The following is a 19,320-nucleotide window of genomic DNA, read 5'->3' on the forward strand; positions in this document are numbered from 1 at the left end:
GAAGGGAAGGAGGCTGCCACTCCCTGCTCACCTCCCCCTCAAGGTGCTGGAAATGCCCCCACAGGAGATCCACTCCTACCTAGATCAAACAGTATCCCTGCCAGGGTCATCTTTAAGATGAAAGGACCAGCGAGGGTCAATGTGTATGTATGTTAATAGTTCCCGGGGGTGTGCTGTCTGTTCTGGGCCCTGAGAACACTGCAAGAGGAGAAAGGGTAAAGGCCATCAGCCCCTCATCCTCCTGAATACCTGGAGAGAAAAGGAGCATTTGGAGCTGCCTCTGTCCCCTCCTCAATGCTGAGCTGCTGGGAAGGGGGGTGGCTGCCAGCGCAAGGGGCCACCAAGCCTGTTCAAACTTGCTTTTATTTTCTAATAAGGAGTCAGGATTTGAGGAAGGAGGGGGTATCTGACTCGGGGTTCAGGAGGAGGCCGAGGCCTTGCAGAATAGGATGGGCGCTCCTGCTCTGCATGTGGCCCTGCTGCTAGTAGGGGTGATCCAGAGTGTGCTCCATGATGGTCCGGATGGCCATCCACGTCTCCTGGGCCGTGGGGATGATCTGGGAGGCTGGCAGCAGGAAGCCATAGCGCCCTGTGTCCCGGAGCTCAAAGCTGAAGGCGTACTTGATGCCACTGTCATAGGCCCAGTCGAGGGTGATCCCACTGGCCACATCTGGATACGAAAGGGCAAAAAAATGCCCTGAGTGGAAGAACAGAGAGTTGGCCGCAGGTACGAGGATATCCTGAGTAGAAAGTGGGCTCTGGAGGCCCAACCCCAACCCACCCCAGACCACATCAAGCCTCCCAACCCAGGCCTTAATCTGGGCCACCACCTGCCCATTCCCTGCTCTAGCAAAAGGAAAGCTCCTTGAGGCCACTAGGCAGAGGATCTTTGCCCTCCAGGAATGCCACCGAAAGCTGAGCACCGGTGCCGGGAGCTATGAATGCTGCAAAGCGACAGCTCCCTAGTGAGGAACTCAGCTCTGGCCCAGTCCAGCAGGACCTATGGCACTGCCCTGTGGCCAGCCAGGCTTGCCAGTCAGCAAAGGGCCTGCACCTGCCCACTCCAGGTGGATGTGGTGCCCGAAGAAGCAGCCAGGGGAAGGCTCACTCACAGAGGGTGGTGCTGATGCTGCCATAGATGTACTTGACCCCATGGACCTCGTACAGGGCCTGCACCGCACTCTTGGCCAGATTGTGCTGCAAGATGACATCCAGAGGGTGAGAGGCTGGGGCTCTCCAAACCCCCACACCCTCACCAGCTGCCGTTAGGAGTCTTGGATGTGGACTGTATAGATGGCTCTCATGGGAAGGGAACACAGCACCTCCAGCTTTGGACTTAATCACACATGAAACCAAGCCCCCCCTCCTCCCTACCCTGGCATGGCTTGGTCCAGACTCCTGTTCCAGAGTGAGGGCCCGAACCCCCTCAGAGTCTGCCAGATGCCTCCCCCAAGCCCTGCGCGGCCAATCTCACCAACTCCTCCTGGTCTGAAACAGGCTCCAGAGAGTGGCCGTACGGGTACATGAGCATCTGAGAGTAGCTGTGGATGGAGATCAGAGCCTTGACGTTCCCATGGGCTGCGATGAAGTTGGCGGTGGCAGCCACCTCTGGCTCGGAGTGAGGGTAGGGCCCACGATAAGTCTCTGAGCACGGGTTGCCATTTGAACCATTTCCTGGAAATAAAATAAAACCCTCTAAAGGGTTCAAATTCCCAGGCTCGGGAAAGACACTTAATGCACACAAAACAGCCATCTACTTCTCTGTATTTCCCAGCTTCCTTTGCAGTTTGGTTGAGGCCATGTGACTACTCATGACCAATGAGAATGTGTGCAGTAATGACATGTCACCTCTAGTTTGAGGCTGTAAGAGCAAGTATGATGTCTCTACACTCTCTTCTGTCTATGTGGCTGGAAGCAAAAAACTTTAGATGGAGGAGACATCCCGGATCCCTCCGTCACCATTGGAAGAGACCTGCCAAGGACAGCCACCTGCCCACGTTGGATTTTGTGTGCATCAAAACCAAATTTTTTATTGTGTTGAGCCACTGAAATGAGGAGGGGTATTTGTTACTGCTGCATACCCTAGTCTAGTACATCCAAGGGTGTAGCCCCACTGGGACTCAGCAGCTCTGTGAGCCTGTAAGGAGCTCCCGGGACTTGTCTTTTGGTTAAGTCCTGACTGTGGCTCCATTACAGAGGTGGGTCTGCCTTAGCAGTTGCCTCCAGAGGAAACTCTAGGTCTCCAACCCCGGCTTCCCCTATGAGCTGACCGATCCCCCACTGCCATGGGGAAGACTTGGGTCAGCATGACCAGGAAAAGAAGTAGAGCTCAGTGGTTGCCCAAGGCTGGTCTGCAAACCGCAGATACATCAAGTCTCTGAAAATTCTTTCTGGGAACCTGATTTGGGGGAAAGAGCAAAGAGAAGCTGTGTCTCTGTTTTGGCCACGAATTTAATTTGTTCCCATCTCCTCCTAGATCCTTTGCTCCCCATCTCTTTCCCTCCTGTTCCGTTTTCCTCCCTCCCCAAGGGCCACGCACGTTGTAGAGGACTGGGCTGGGCTGGTCAAGATTTGTGGGTTCGGGACACACTTGGAAAGAGTCATCCCCGTGCCTCCTCTTGCTCCTCCTCCCTGAAATGACCACACGCAAGGCTGCTCCAGAGGCCAGGGATCACCCCGATTCCTGAAGCCTCCTGAGGGTGCCACAGCACCCCTCTTGCCCCCCAGGGCAGTGGGCTGGCTGGGGAGCTGGGTACCGGCCCATGGCCCAGTTCAGACGATGCCCTGGGGCTTTAGCAAGTGAGGGCTTCGTGGGTGGGAGGGACAACAGACAAATGACTCATTACGTAGCAATTAAATTAAGGCAATAATACAACCATAAACAAAACCTTCCTGCCTGAGTCACCAACCTCCACACACCTTGGTTATTCCTGGCCAGAGGCAATTCTGTCACCCGGAAGCACCTCCCCTCTTGGTCTGCAGGTCCTCACCTGAGGTGGCGACCTGCAGACCTGGTCAGAAGGGGATGTGCCCGTAGGGAACCGAGGGGTGCGGAGCAGTCCCTCTGGAGGGAGTCAGCCCAGCTAACAGTGGTCCGGATTGTTGTGTCTGCCAGGAGCTTCTGCACCTGCTACACTTGATGAATGACAAATAGCAACAGATGAGCAGAGCAGGAAAGGCTGAAAGCTTTGTCCGCATTTACAGCCGGCGCTTAGAAAGTGGTTCCCCTGCCAACGACCAGGTGGCTTTGCCCAAATATGGAGGAACACTTCAGGCCATTAGTTCTGGTTTGAGCTAAGCAGAATAAACTAATCTCCCCCGACCAAATGGGAATTAGCTGCCTGCCTCTCTCCGCCCGTTCCACAAAGTCCTCTGAGCCTGCCTGCTTCACGAGTACCTGCTAATGGATTCATTAGCTATTTATTTTTCCTACTCTAAAAATGTAATTTGTAGCAAGGGGAAATCTCTGGAAGGGCATGGTAAATTATTAAAAGCAGTAATCTTTGGGTAGTGGGATTATGGGAGCTTTTTGTCCCTGCTGGGCTTTTTTCCCCATATATATTTTTACATTGTTTGTATACTGATTTTTTTTTTCTTGCAGTGAAACCACAAACGTTATTTTCTCTGAGAAGTAATCCGTCTTTCTGCTAGCAAGTCCATCTCCGGGTCTGTGGGCACTCACTTCAGCCATTTCTGAGGGGCCCGTGTGGATGACCACTTGGGGCTGGTGTCCCGCCATTTGGAGGTGAAAATGTCTCATTTTACACAGTTGTGTTTCCTTACACAAGCAGTTACACACACAGCCTCCACATCTCAGGAAACCCCCACACTGTGGCCTGGGGGGGCTTCTCTCCAGATGCTTCCGAGCTGTCCTTCTTTTTCAATGAGAACAGACTGAAAAAAGCCCGAGTTTCAAAGCAACAGGCATCCAGATCTAGAATGTTCCATCTCTTTGGTTTAGCCGCCCATCTGTGGACCTGCTTTTCAGCAGCAACAGCATTGCCTCCTGTGGAGCCAAAGCTCGGTGCCCCACCCCCCTGTGGGTGCCACACCCCGGGGGCCAAGGGCCGCATGCATGCAACCCTCTCGTCTGGACCCAGCATCCTACCCTTCAAAGAGCTGCATGCCCAGGCGCACCTACTCGTCTCTGGGCTTTTGGGGGCCTCAGTTTCCTCGTCCAGTCCCCATGCCCCTGGGTGGTAAAGGAGACAACCTGGAAGGACACCAAGGAACTTGGGGGGAAGCTGCCCCCCCCGCCCCCCCGGAATCATACAGCCCAGCAGACAACCCCCACCCAGCAGCCCAGGGGCACAAAGTAATTGGGTCAAAACTAAAAACCAGGCTCAAGGGGTGCCGATGATAAGGCATCGACTTATTTTATATTTGACATATTGTTCTGGCCTCCCCGGGGGGGCAAATAACAGGTCACCGCTCTCAGGAAATGAGTTTGGAGGCCTTTCCTCCCGGCCTGCTCCCTTCCAGGGAGGGCTAGAGGGGCATCGCAGACCCCGGACTGGAACCGATCAGCAGGATCACCGACCTCCGCCGGCCCTCCTCGGCCCCCCTTCGGCTTTGACCCTTGCAGTTGGTCCCCATGCAAGATGCTGTTTCCATGTTTCTTCTGAAGGCTTAGCATATGTATACGTTTTACACACATGTGCAACCTGTGCCCACATCCCAGTCCTGGGCACATGCGTGCCTGTCCCTGGCCATGACTGGCAGGCACTAACTACGTCGCCTCCCAAGTTATGAGTCCACACAATGGGACTGTGGGAGACGGGTCTAGGACCAAGTCCTTCTCCGGCCCCACCCTCGGGTCCAGCAGGCCGCCATACCTCCAAAGCCTGACCTCCAGTTCCTGTTAAGATCCACACCGATGCAGGGGATTCCGGGTCTGCTGGACTTGTTCTTCCGCCACAAGCGGTTCTGAGAAAGCCAAGGACAGGGGACCACGTGACTGGGCCCATTCCCAGGCCTGGGAACCCCCGAGTTCCTAGCCTACAAAGGGGGCTCTGGTGGGACAAGGAGGGGCAAAGGGAAGGAGTCCCTGGGGCAGGTGTGGCTGGCGTGGGGCTGGACCAAGGCCGCAGATCAGACTTTGTGGTTAAAGCCAGGGTCTGGTCAGGGGCCTGAGCACAGGCTGCTAGCAGTGGCCTTCCTTGGGCAGCAGGAGGGAGGTCAGAGGACAAGGTCCACAGCTTCAGGACCAAACAGCGCACCTGCCTCAGTGAGTCTCGGCGAGGAACCCGAGGGACCAGCTTCCCAAAGCCGAAGCGACCTTTCCTCCATCACCTCTGGAGCTGACCCCTGGCCCCTGACCCCTGACCCCTTCCCTCCCAGGGGCCCTCACCATGCTGTGGGTAAAAGCAAACCCATCGGGGTTAGAGACGATCTCCAGGAAGATGTCCATGGCGTTCAGTATGTTCGTCAGGATGTCGTCTTTGCCATATTCGCCGACAATCTGCAAGAGAGGACAGAGTAGGGCCAGGGTGAGGGACGGGAGGCCCTACTGGACCCTCCTCCGGGGCCGAGCAGGACCTCTGCACAGCCAATGGCCACAGACAGAGGGGACATCAGGCCATTAGGTACCTCCTCTGCCCAAAACCAAAAGCTTGGATTTTAAGCAATTAGAAGGCAGAGGCCAGATGTGCGCTCTGAGATGGGAAAGGCCAGCTGGCAGCTGCTCCAAGGGCAGGAGGGTAGAGGCACCCTGAGTTTAAAAAACCAAGTGTAGTATTTCAACTGGAGGCGCCCTGAAACAGTCAAGCAGCCCCCTCCCCTGCCCCCATCGCCCATGCTGACCTGCTTGGCCATCCAGATGCCTGTGGCGTGGGTGATCCACTCCCGGGAGTGAATTCCAGCGTCAATCCAGATGGCCCGGCGCCGAGAGCTTCCAGTGCTGAACTGGGGAAAAGCACCCGGACCCGGACAAGTTTGAACCGAGATGGCTATGGCACTGTCCCTGGGCTGCCTAGAAGGAGGCCCCGGATGTATCCTCACTGCCCGGGGTGGCCCTAGGTGCCCTGGACGGGGGCTGTATGCACAGGTACCTATGCGTGAGCCCACAAAGTACACACGCGTTGGAGCCCTGGAGAGCAAAGTGATCCAGCCAGACACAGAACTTCCCAGGTCTGAAAGTATCTCAGATGCTTCTAGTGCTTCTCAAACTTTAAAGGGCACGAGACTCCCCTGGAGAGCTGACTAAAATGCAGATTCTGATTCAGCAGGTCTGGGGAGGGCGCTGAGGTTGGGCATCGCTAACAAGCTCCTGGGGACGCTGCTCCTGCAGCTGGAGGCCCACACTGAGCAGCAAGATCTCAGACAACAACATTCAAGAACACAGACGGCCCCTGGGGACAATCAGCGCAGGGGCCAGCACGTCAGGTCCCGAGTCTGCTGAGATCCCTGGGCCCTTCAGAAGAGTCCCCCAGGGCACTGCCGAGAACAGCAGTGCCTGTCTTCTCTGACAGCTGGATGCCCTGCCTGGCCCACGCTCCTGAGTGCTCTCTGTTTGCCGGTGAGCTCCACACTCTACTCTGTCCTGCCTCTTCCTGACCAAGGGCTCCGCCACCGCCAAGCTTGCACAAAGTCTGTTCACAGTGGTCCTGTGAAGGGCTAGGAAGTCCCCCACCGACTCCAGCCCATCTGTCGGGCTGCCTGAGCCAGATGACCTCAGTCATTTGTAAATGAGGCCTCCATGTACCTCTCTCCCACTTAACAGATGAAGCAACCGAGGAAACAGGAAGCAGGTGGAGTCACCCACACTCATACCCCAAGTCCAGGGTGACATCTGCCAGTCCTACTATTCCATCTCCGTAGCGACCCTCCCACCTGCTTCCTGACCCAGGACAGGCCAGGCCAACACACTGTCACCTGTTCATGCCCACTAGGGTGGGTTCCTGATTGCCACAACCCCAACGTTTACAGGTCACCTCAACAGGCATGTATACCTCTTCTCTTCCTCTAAAATTCCCACCAGGCCGTGACCGTGCAAGAGCTCAACCTTATGCCAGAGGCCCTTGCTGTAGAGTCCAGTGACCCGCACTGCTTGCTCTTACCTTCAGGACAGGAATGGACCGATTTTCAAAGCTGTTGCCAATCCAAATTTTTGAGACAATATCTGCATTCTCAGTTACAAAGCTGTCAATCCAGCTATAGATCTGAAAGGAACAGAGTTTATCAGACGGGCAGTGAAGCAAGGAAAGCGTGAACCCAGGACCTCTCTGAATAGTCTCCTCCTCCCATCCTCCCCTCCTTAAGGATGTCCCACTTTCCGTGAGGATCTGAAGGAACCCACATCAAAAACTACAAGACGACAACCTCCAGGCTTTAGGAAGCAAGCTGGGGTCGGCCTGGGTCCTCAAGGCTTCTCGCCACCATGCAGAGCTAAGCCTTTGCCTGGAAGAACAGCAGGTGCTGAGCCTGCTCAGTGCCGGGGTCAGCCTGCAAGGCTGTCTGTCTCAGGATGGAAGTTTCTCTTACTTCCATTCAATACATTCGACAGATTTCATAGCCCTCACAGTGTCAGTTTTGGTCTTTCTCCTTTTAGGTTCTTTCTTTTTAAAAAAAATATTTTATTTATTTTTAGAGGAGAAGGGAGGAAGGAAGAGAGGGAAAGAAACATCAGTGTGTGAGAGAAACATCAACCAGCTGCCTCTTACACACCCCCAACCAGAGACCTGGCCCACAGCCCAGGCATGTGCCCTGACTGGGGATTGAACTGGTGAACTTTTGGTTCACAGGCTGGCACTCAGTCCACTGGGCCACACCAGCCAGGGCTCCTTTCGGATTCTAAGCCGCTTGAAAGCAGGGTCATTGGTCTCTGACATCAGCAAGTGCTAACAGGCTATATTAATTCATTATCTTATTCTTTCAATACATATTATTGCATTAACAATTATATGGAAGAAAATGGACCCTTGGGATGGGGAGAGTGGAGGTAACAACAAAGTGGGCAACACCAGTAACGTCACACCGTCCACAGGGGTGGGAGCTGTGCCTTGAATTGCTTTCTGGACCGGGTGTCTCTCTGCTCCCCTTGCACATTCGCCTTTATAAACAAGTCCCAGTCATCACGGCTGCCCTAACCGTCAGTGCCTGTGATTGCGAACTTTCTCTAACTGAAGGCAGCTCCATTTGCTCTACAAAATGGCTCTCCCGCGTGCCTGGCTTCCTGCCCTTTCTACGCCGCAGTGCCCACCACCTGGCCCACTTAACCCCAGAGACAGCCGTGGAGAAGTCAAGACCCCCAGACTGCTAGCCAGAGAGTTAGAAACGAAGGTACCTCCACCTGCTCTGTTCTGGGGGGGCCCACCTACTAGACTCGTTTCTCCACCACAAACCTTCACCCAGCATCTGCTCCACACTCCCCGAGTGTCAGATCACGGTCTCCCGCAGATCCCAGAGTCCTTCTCTAATCTCTGCCTGAATCTGGAGACCCTGTGGTCGCAAATGGAAAATGGAGGCCAGAGCTCTACCGAGCAGACCTACCTCCTCCAGGGTGTGGTAAGAGGAGTAACTGAAGCTGCTGGCACTGCGTTCCAGCCGGCGGGACTTGGCCATGGCCTCTCTCTCCTCATCCAGCAGCACCTGGGCAATGGGAACACAAGTTGGCAGGGGAGCGGCGGGCCGGGATGGACATGTCCCTTCTGAGCCCTGCCTCAGCTGGTGGTGCACAGACAAGGCATCAACACAGGAGAATGTGCCCCTGTGAGTGTGAGCTGCGGAGCAAGAGGAGATGCCGGGTCCCTGGTGGTCCTCCTACTTGCCAAGCTGACGTTCATGGTGCCATTCCCAGGGGAGCACAGGGCGAGGGGTCGGAGAGCCAAGCTCTGTGTCTGAGTCGGAATAACTTGCTGTGTGACCTCCGCCTTTTTCCCCTCGGCTGGGAGACTGGGACGGCCATACCTGCCTTGGCCCTCTTACGGGACAAAATTCATCATAGATAGGAAGGTGTTCCGGAAAGGATGCTTGAGGCCGGCTGCCAACACTGCTTTTGTCCTCTGCGAACACTCTGTTGAGGCCCGTGCTGAGCCACAAACACCGACCCTCTCGGAGAGCACAGGGCTCCCCGACCCTCGACCCCAACCTGCCTGCAGGAAGTGGCCCAGACAACTGGTGTGCAAGCCATTTGGAAAGTCAGTCCCAATCCCTGTGATCAAAGTGCTAACAGACTTTCGCTTACAGACGTCCTAACTGCCCTGTAAGCACAAGCACAGGTGAGCCAGTCCTTGGGTGTCCGTTTGGAGTTGGCACTCAATCCTCATGTGGCACTGGCCCCAGAGAGGGCGGTAGAGTCGACCTCCCAAATGGGCCTGAGACATTTTTTCCCACCTCGGACTCAGGGAGGTGGGCATGGGCCCTTCCCTCTGAGCTTACATACTCTCACATTGGAACCCAGGGCCCAGGCAGCCGAGCACACAGCACTGACTGCGCAGCCTGGGAAGTACCGGAACCCCTCCGCCGCAAAGGGTGCTGGGAAAACAGGGTCTCAACCCCAAGTTGCCCTGGTTGGCAGCTCACGAGTAAATCTTGATGAGGCCTTGCTTCAGCCACCTTTTGGCTAACCAGGCATCTTTAATCTCACTATATCATTTGATCTGCTCATATGACCAGATAAGAGAGCAAGAATCAACTCTTCATGTTTTAGAGATAAAGCAGATTAAAGAGCTAAAGGGATTTAATGAAAAAATTAACAAGGGGCAGAGTTGAGATAAGAAACCATACCTCCTAGTTCACAGCCTTGAATTCTTTAAGGCTAGCTAGCTATGAAAACTAACAAGAATTATTTTGAATATTTAGCCCTTAACAGTGTGGCTCAGTTGGTTGAGTGTCATCTTGCAAAGCAAAAGGTTGCCAGTTCGATTCCCAGTCAGGGAGCATGCCTGGGTTTCGGGTCCCGTCCCCAGTCTGGGCACACTCGCTGTTTCTCCCACACATCAATGTTTCTCTCCCTCTCTTTCTTCCCCCCTTCCCTACCTTTAAATAAATAGATAAGTGTTTTTAAAGAATTATAGCTACAGCCCTGGCTGGTATAGCTCATTGGATTGAGCGCAGGCTGAGAACCAAAGGGTCGCTGGTTTGATTCACAGTCAGTGCACATGCCTGGGTTGCTGGCCAGGTCCCCCGTGAGGGCCACATGAGAGGCAACCACACATTGATGTTTCTCTCTCCCTTTCTCCCTCCCTTCCCCTCTCTCTAAAAGAACAAATAAAATTTTTAAAAAAGAATTATAGCTACAGAGATATATCTACAGAGATATATGTAGAGACAGAGATATGCATAGGTACGTATGTACATCGGTACATCTGTGTGGCAACGTGCACACATGCGCAGAGAGAGGGCAAGCAAGCAAATGCGTGACAGCTAACAGGTGAAAAGTCCATCCTACTATTCCTGCAATTTAAAAAGTGTTTTTAAAATAATGAAAAAGCAATAATACCCTGAGCCAAGGACAACAAGACACTACAATGCCAAAAAATATACCAAGATGTTAACAATGCCCATGAGGATAGAAGGATTATCATTTGACGCAATTTTCTTTCTTTTTTTCTGCTTTGACATTTTGACAACATCCTTATATTACTCCAATCAGTAAAATCTTCTAGATGAATAAACAATACCAAGGCAAAAACAAAACACCCTAAAGGCAAAAATACAGCCCCAGCCGAGGAGTCTTGCAGCCCCGGGCTGGAAGAGCGCCCCCCGATGCCCGCCCACCGCTGCCCTGGTGCGCTTGCCCACGATCTCGCTCAGGTTCACAGGCTTTGAAATAGGACGGAAATCCATGTTTGGGGTTCATCGTATTTTCATTTTGAGCATCGACTACAGGCTAGACCATCATCCCTGCAGTGTTTTCTGGCGGAACTGGCCAGGCTGAGGACAGCAACACCGGGCAAAGCCGGCTTGCTGGCTGAGTTAGGTGGCAGGAGGGGGCCGGATCCTCCCTGGCCCAGCACCACCCTGGGAAGCTCCAACAAAAGGAATTTGTCTTCTTCCCAGGAAATCAGCGGAAATCTCAGCGGCGCCCCCGTGAACGCTGTGTCTCGGAGTTGGGCAGCGCCAGCTGTGGCCGTGGACAGCTGTCAGGGGGACAGCAGGCGGCCTGGTGCACCTGGAGGTAGGGCCCATGCAGACGGCTCTGGCCCTGCCACAGTGACATTGAGGGTCCATTGTCTAACTTCTGGGGACAGTGGAGGGCCTGAGGCGGTGGGTGAAGGTGTCCAACAAGGAGGAGAAATGGGGGAGAAAGGAGGCCCCGCACCCCCCACACAGCCCAGGGACGCCCGCAGGAAGAAGGCCCCCAGAAGGCTGCCCTTTGCTCCACACAACAGCGTGGAGGCAAATGGGAAGTCGGCACCAAACTGCAAACGTCTTTCCAAACACCCTCACAGCCTTGTGAATGGACGCAACACCCGCTCTCGGACTGGGAGTGCTCAGCCTCGCAGCTGGGCCCCAGTTCCAGGAACATCAATCCACCCTGGCCTGGAAAAGACACAGATGTTCGCTCCCTCGCGGGGCCCCTGGGCCTCAGGGCCGGGGGAAGGGGAAGGGAGGACCAGGAATGCAGTCTTGCCACAGGCTCAGGAATGCCTAATTACAGCCCTGTCAGGCTCCTCCGAGAAGAGAAGGAAGAAAAAAAAAAACCTCAGGAGTCAGCCATTTGCCTCCCTGGAAGCCATAACCTGACAGGGAAAGTAATACCTTGGTGTGAATTAATATATGACAGGAGTGAGGAAGCATGGGGACATGAAGCAAAGAACAGCACCTCCAGGAAGGGGGAGGGAAGGAGACCGAGGGCCCCTGAAAGAGAAGGTGACACCTGGCACCGGCACCGGGTGCAGCAACCACAGAATGTAAAACGGACACAGCTCATAGAAGGGGGGGGGGGGAGTGGGAGCTGCTCCAACCCCCCTCCCTGCAGCCACCTCTCCTCACACATCCCCCACCTTCTCTTCCAGGCCTAATGTTTGCAAGGCAGCTACATGGCTGGTGGCAGCCACCGTCCATGTTTACTTGGAAGGGGGGCTGCAGATCCGGGGTGTAGAACAGACCCCCGAGAGATCAAGGCCGAACTGTGGGGTCACTGCCCAAAAGGCAGACTTAAACCAGCAGGCAAACGACAGTGACCGCCTCTGAGGGGGCACAGGGCACAGAGGCAAGGGCGCCGGGCCTGGAGCCAGGCTGTCTCCGATGAAATCCCGACGCCATCACGAACGCGGGCACGTTCCTAACTTCTGTTTCTTCAGAAAACGGGGGTCGTGTTATCACACACTCTAGCACATGTTCTCGTGAAAATGAGAAGGGTTAATGCACGTAAAATGATTAGAACATCGCCTACCATGTAGTAAATGCTAGCTCTGATGATGATGACGACGGTGCCAGTGATGGGACAATAGTCACTCTTGGGGTGGCTCGTAACAGGCACAGCCAGGTGTGACCGGCAAATCTGCACACCTCCGGCGGGAGGTGGCACGAGCAGGACCTGGGATGGCAGAGCGCCCTCCTCAGAAATGGTCACGTGGGAGAGTCAGTGGTCCCTCTCCTGTCCCTGTCCCCTTGGTACAGGCAGGCTCGGCCTCTCCCTCAGGGCTGTGCCCATGGTTGCCCCCTCCTTCCCTCATCTTCTCCTGCTCTCATCCCTGCCGGCCCCTGCCTGCCCTCCTCTGCTCTTTAGACCTGCCCTCCACCTCGACCAACGGCATTTCCACTCCTGAATCTCTTCCCCACCAGTGTTGTTGGGCCCTCACTGAGCACCAAAGAAAAGGCAGCCAACAAACAAAACCACCTGCCCTCATGGATCTTACCATCTAGTAGGGGAGACAAACAATAAACAAGATAAATAAGAAAATGATATAGGAGTTTAGGCAGTAAGTGCCCAGGAAAGAAGTGCTGCAGAAGAAGGGGGGAATCGGGGGAGCGTGGAGCAGAAGGGTGCAATTTAAAATAAGGTGAAAAGGCAACAGGTGAATAAGGTTGTGAAAGCAGTGAGAGAATTAGCCCTGCAGATATCTGCAGAAACAGAATTCCAGCCACAGGCCACAGCCCGTGCAAAGGCCCTGAGGTGCAAATCTAGTCAACGGCCCTGAGGCGGCAATGGCTCAGGCAAGTTTCAAGAACAAGAAGGTGCAGGTACCCGAAGCAGAGGGAGCGAGGGGAAAACAGTCTTACGGCCATTGTGACCATTTGGATTTTGCTCAGAGTGCTTGGGAAGGAGCAGGGTTTTAAGCAGAGGAGTGATAGAATCACTTAGAACTCTCTCTGGCTGCTGTTTGAAAACTAGGTAATAAGGAGGCAAGGGTGGGAGCAAAGAGGGCAGTTAGAAAACTCCTGGAACAGTCCAGGGGAAGGCTGATGAAGTGTTGGCCCTGGTGGTAGTGTAGGGTGTGGTAAGATAGAGATGATGATAGATAGACGATAGATAGACAGATGATAGATGATAGATTTTTTTTTTTTTTGGTAACATACATTTTGACAGGAGAGCTGATGGGATTTGCTGATTGAATATGGGCTGTGTGTGGGAAAGGAGTCAAGGATGACTCCAGGTTTCTTGTCTGATGTTGCCATTTCCTGAGACGAGGAAGGCTGTGGAGGAAATTTTGGGGAGCCTGGGAAGCTCGGTGTGGCCATGGGAAGTCTGAGATGCCCACAGGCAGGAAGGTAGATGAGTCTGGAGTTCAAGGTCAGATACATGACTCAGTTGCAGCTGTAAGTGTGGGAGCAGCAGGAAGTTGAAGGTATTCCGTGCCCTGATCCTGGCTGAGGAGGGGTCAGAGGGCAGGGCTGGGAAACATGGGAAGGAGCAGCCAGCACGAGCGCATAGCCCAGGAGAGCGTGGATTTCCAGGCTGGCTCTCCAGGGACTTGGAGAAGTGGGGTGCTGGCTGGAGCGGGGTGGGGTGCAGGAGCAAGAGAGGGTATTTTGTAAGGTGAGAGAAATAACTCTGCATTTGAACACTAATGGAAGTGATTCCGCAGAGAGGGGGGTTGGTTGAGTGATATTTACACTAAATTGTATTTTGCTCTGGATGCTCAGAGTCTGGGTGATTCTGTTTTCTCCTTTGTGCTTTTCCCCTATTTTCCAAATTACCTAACATGAATATTTATTAATTTTGTAATCAGAAAAAAAAGGCCATTAAAATCCACAGAGCTGATTGCTCAAGTGAAGCTTTTCCACGGTGACTCATCCTAAGGGAGGGAAAAAAAAAAACCCGAAGGGCTGAAAAGAACGAGGAGGTGAAGAAAAATTAAATGCAAATCGAGCTCACTCGAAATCAGATAATTCCTTGCCTGGCCCACCGCAATTTCCTCCCCACCCTCCCGCCTGTCAGCCTCTCCCTGATCCTGGCCCCGACACAACGCTGTCACCCTCAGACAGAGATTTCTTAAATGCAAATCGAATCCTGTCAGAGACCTCTGCTGGCTCCCCCACAGTTTTCAGGGTAAAATCTTGACCCCTTCCCCCAGCAGAGGCTGCCCTTGGCGATCTGGATCAGCTGCATCGCCAATCGCCAATCGGGGGCCCCCTTCCCCTCCCAGGCCCCCCTCTCTGCTCTTCAGCCACACCGTAATTACTGCCTCTGCAGAGCGACTTGTGGGCCTCTTGTACTCGCTCCCATAGCAACCTGCTCCACTCCCTCCGAGCGCTCATCCACTCCATTGTAATCACTGATTCACTCCCCCTGCTCCCCGCCCCCACCACACTCCGCTCCCCCGGATACAAGACGGATCTCCAGCACCTTGCCCAGCACACAGCAGACCTCTCTGTGTCTGGGGGCGGAGCCAATGAATGCACCTCTTCCATCTCCAGCATCCCTGTGATCATGAGGAATTCGGGGGGCGGTGCAGGGGGGGCACTTCCCTCCTCAAAACTCTCCAGTGCCTCTGGCCCAAGAGAAAGCCCGCACCAAAGCATTTCACGCCCGTCTCAGCCTCGTACTACTGAACGAGCACACCTGCCTCCCTTTCCTTCTCACACCCGGCTGAGCGTCGGATCTGTAGCCAGTGTTAAGGTGTGAAGATGGAAACAGGGCATGATCCTGGGCCCCGAGGGGCTCGGGGAAGGAGGCGTCTGTCTGGGCATGCTCTTCCCAAGCCTATCAGTTGAGTATTTCAGCCCAGTGGGGTAATTGTAGCAGACAGTTGCTGAGGGCCCACCATGCGGGAAACACTATATGCCAGAAACTGGGGCTGAGAAGATCCAGAAGACAGCGAGAAAGCAGGCCTGTGTGTTAATAGCTAACACGTCGGACTGGAGGCCAACACCCCGAGCGGTGCAAAGCCTTCCTCCTCCTGGACACTTTTCCCCATCATCACCACAAATCAGCGCAGTGCGGCAGCCTCCCCCACTCCCAAAGCCAAAATCTGATCTCGAATCCGACAATCAAAGTTCAATGTGTTGCAGAGGGACTCTGTGAAAATCCTGCCTGCCTGGGTTAGGGCTGAGAGTCCAGGGCATTTTACTGAGAGAGAGTAATAAGTCTCCCCCCACCAACCCTCCACCTCCAGGGCTTCCAGACCTGAGGACCACAGGGGAGGACAGGCTGAACGAACGGAGCCGGCCAGCCCCAAAGGAGCCGGGGGGGGGGGGGGGGGGGCTCAGAGGTGCCTCTGGAGCCATCCCTGTTGTGCCCAAATCAACCAAAACTTTTTAGAGATCTCTTCCTATCTGCTGGCCAAATGCTGTGGGGCTGGAGTGGGGTGAGGAGGGCTGTTTCAGGACGAAGCAGGAGCAGGGAAATGCAGACTTCAAAATGCGGGCACGGGCTTCAGTGAGAAATGAGCGCCATTTCTTTTGATGTGGTGGTCTCTCTTGTCTGTGGGAGTCTCCCCATTTTTGTTTGTGGGGATTTAATTAGAGAAATAGCCCGCCCCCCACATGCAGAGCGGGAAACAGATGTGCCTGATGAGGATAAAAGTCTTTGAATGGACCCAAGTGCCCCAGCCCTGTGCGCGCATGGGAAAGGAATGCCGCCTGATGCGTTTATCCTCTGGCATGTGGTCTCTCCCGCTCCGGGAGACTGAGTTCCCACACTCCGAGCCCCCGAGGAGGTCAGCGGCGGCGTGGCGTGGTGGGGAATGGACCTCGGCGGGTACAATGCTACAGGTACACTACGGCAGCTGCAGAGGGGTGCCGCAAAAGTCGCTGGGGGGAGGAGGCTCCTGGGGGTATCCTTGAAGACAAAACAACTGAAATCAAATTCCACAGGGTTCAGAAAAGACACTGTAAGGGGCAGCAACCAGGGGGCGCGGGGCGGAGGGGTGTCCAAGGTGAAGGAGGGTGCGGGTTGGTCTGCAGCCACGTCTGCCTGAGCTGTTGCTCTGGGAGCACTCTGTCCAGGAGCGGGGCTGGGTACTGGGAGCCCTGCGTTGGGGGTCGAGGGCAGGGAGGCCACAGCGGGACTCACCCTGGACTTCTCTGGAATGAAGAAATTCCCCTGTATGTATGGCTGAGACACAGCAGGGACAGGACGGAGCAATCAGAAAGGCAAAGGCAGCCGCGCGGTGCCTCAGGAAGCCCCCGGTACATCCTCCTGTCTCCCTTCTCTGCTGTCAGCCGGGGACCCTGTTCCTCCACGTTGAGCCCAGACCAGAACGGCAGCGCTGGGGCAGGACCTCACCTGGATGTCCTTTATCATGATGCTGTAAGCAAGGCCATGAGACTCCAGGTAAGATTTGACATCTTCCAGTTCAGAGAAAGGAACTCTCATGTCCACAGGGAGGCTGGGCCGGGCCGGGCCACGCCAGAAGTCCACCTCGTTTACGAAGCAAAGAAAAACGGGTGCATTTATCACATTACCTTATACACGGTCCTGGAGGCGCCCTGGGCAGACAGGTCACCTTCCCTTACAGAGATACACGGGCCCTGGTTCCATAATGAAAACCCTCAGGCCAGGCAGGAAGATGGGCAAAAGCAAAAGAATCCCCAAGTCACTGAGTTCCCAGCCCTTATTTCAAGCAGCTTCGTCCCCCACGCTCATACTGCAACTTTGCCCACATCCAAAGAGCCCCAAACTTGCTGAAAGTGAGGCGGCTCGTCATCTGGAACAAGGACATGGACAGGAGCCCTGGTCAGAAAGGAGAGACGTCACCATCCCCAGATCTAAAGAAGTAGGAGAGGCCTAATTTGGGTCCCCGGGTCATTTACATGTTCCATCCATTTTTCCATTTATAAAATGGAAAGCATTATTGCATGGTGTTCTGAGTCCTGGTTGGTAGGGGCACTCATACGAATAGGAGCAAGGACTTTAGGCCACATCCAGAAGTATTGGGTTATTTCTACAGCCCTCAAACGAAGCCTTTCTATGGTGGTAGTTGAGGAAAAGGCTTTCCATTGTGGAACCCTTGCAGAGGACAGATGTCCTCAGAAACAAACACTGAGGTCGACAGGGATGAGCCAAAATGCAACACAGGTTTGCCAGCTAAGTTCTTTCAATTGGCAAACAGATGTAGCCTGTCCGTGTGCTGCAGGGCTTCCCACATGTGTCATTCCCCCCCCGCCCCCCAGGGCTTCAGGACATTCCAGCTGTTCTCAAAGCACCCTCCCCACCCTGCCCCCCACTCAGAACAGAAAGCGGGAGCCATCCAAACTTCTGGGCAAATGTCCCCGACCCTTCCTGAAGAGGAGCCCCCGTTGATTTTTCCACAGTTCTGTGATCTTTGGCAGAGCCATCAGAGAGCAGGTTGGTTGGTGGGGGGGCGGGGGGGGCACAGGATGGGGAGGCAAAAGTACAAGCCACTGGGAGGGGAGAACACGTCTCCAAGCCCTGCAGAGTCCTCACCTTTTGGGGCTTCAGGCTCTCCAGGTCCCTGAGAAGAGAAAGTTGCTTCTCATTTTTAGCCAGGATTCGAAGAACCTGGTCTCTGGGAAGACACAGGGCGGGGAGAGGGAGCTGTCAGGGGGCTTCCTGCAAGGCAGTGCTGCTTGGAGGAGGCAGCGTGGAGAAGAGACCAAGCCGAGGGGACCTGGTCATGGGGAGGCTGAGGACACCCGAGCAGGACTTGTAGCTCTGGGCATCACACACGTCCTTCTCCTGGGGGCCGCAATCTCTCTAGCCCCAAGAACAGACAACCCCATGGACCAAATAAAAACTGCCAGTGCCACTAATGAACCCAAGGACAAGACAGGGAGAGAAAGATAGGGAAGGAAGGTGGGGTATGGGGAAGGGTATGAGAACAAGGGAATGAAGGAGAGAAAGGAATAGATACTGGGGTTACAGGGGCGAACAGTGGTCTCAAGTGTTCCTCACACAACATTCCCAAGACCCGGCTCTGTCCAAACCTCATGTCCCCACCTGCTTTCTCCCAAGACCCTGAGGACATGGGCGGGGACATCAGCCTCTCTCTTCCGGGGAGGCTGAGCTCCTTCCTGTCCCACTGGAGGGAGTGGGAGGCCGCGTGACTGAGCAGCCTGCAGGGTCGCCTCCCAGGTCCGATGCCTGGGATGGCGTGGGTTCCGTCCCTGACTGCCCGTGAGGCCGTGGATGACAAGGGGCCTGCTCTCTGGGCTGGTATCTCCCTTCTCCTGCGGGATCTTTGGGAGACTGAGGAAACATTCGCAGCTGACCTGTCATGTCATATTAAGGCTTCTTGTCACTTAAACGAGTGTATTGCCACATCCATCTGTGGTGGGGTACTTAGTCTTGGGGGGGTCACGAACTTCGTCAAGAATCTGAGGAAAGCTATGAACCGTTCTCACAGAAAAAAAGTACATACACGCAAAATTTAGGTATGATTTCAGGGCATTCTTAGAGCCCAGATTAAGAAATTTGGGTTTAGGGAGGGAAAATAACAGGGCTGTGTGTCCTACCCGTGAGTGCGAGAGTGGGAGATTATGAGTTGGAAGTGGGTTCAGGTTGACTAGGTCCCCCTAGGACGACCTCCTCCCCAACCGGGACACTCAGTCCCTGAGCTCCTGTGAGTCCCTCCTTCTGCTACGGAGCAGCAACTCACCCTGTGAAATTCATTTGGCCCGAAGCGGATGCCAGGACAAAGCAGCAGACCAGGAGCACCCGCCTGTCCACTGCAGACGGCCCGGGGCCCAAGCCTCCTCCGAGGGTGCCCTGCATGCGTCCTCCTCCAGGTGAGCTTCGGGGGGTGTCCTCGCGCACAGGCGTGGCCCAGGCCTCAGGACGGGGCAGCACCTAGACGCCGGCAGACCTGGCCTGAGAATGGGTGTTGGGCTCTCTCTGGGGAGACCCAGACTGTGGCTCCCACATTCTGGCCTCGGGAGAACCAGGGCCCCGCTCTGCCCTTCCAGACCAATCCTCTCCTGGAAAAGGCAGAGGAAAGAGGGAAAGAAGAAGACGAGGCCCTTAACCTT

General features: G+C 54.7%; 1 protein-coding gene across 2 annotated transcripts; it reads right to left on the minus strand.

Moving 5' to 3' along the window:
• Nucleotides 1-385: 385 nt before the first annotated feature.
• Nucleotides 386-19,135, minus strand: CPA5 (carboxypeptidase A5). Of its 2 annotated transcripts, XM_037165845.2 has the most exons (11): nt 18,951-19,135; nt 17,780-17,861; nt 16,619-16,753; nt 8,491-8,589; nt 7,059-7,160; nt 5,803-5,904; nt 5,351-5,461; nt 4,836-4,926; nt 1,475-1,674; nt 1,113-1,197; nt 431-670 (listed from the first exon to the last, which is right to left on the minus strand). In XM_037165845.2, the coding sequence occupies exons 1-11, from the start codon at nt 19,064-19,066 to the stop codon at nt 483-485; spliced, it is 1,311 nt and encodes a 436-aa protein (XP_037021740.2). In that variant the 5' UTR covers nt 19,067-19,135; the 3' UTR covers nt 431-482. The 2 variants fall into 2 exon arrangements, with proteins under 2 accessions (XP_037021741.2, XP_037021740.2); XM_037165846.2 differs by lacking the exon at nt 1,113-1,197 and having other exon boundaries at nt 386-670.
• Nucleotides 19,136-19,320: the final 185 nt, after the last annotated feature.

This window comes from Artibeus jamaicensis, unplaced genomic scaffold, assembly GCF_021234435.1.
Source record: "Artibeus jamaicensis isolate MK-2021 breed Jamaican fruit bat unplaced genomic scaffold, CSHL_Jam_final scaffold_3307, whole genome shotgun sequence".
Classification (NCBI taxonomy): domain Eukaryota; kingdom Metazoa; phylum Chordata; class Mammalia; order Chiroptera; family Phyllostomidae; genus Artibeus; species Artibeus jamaicensis.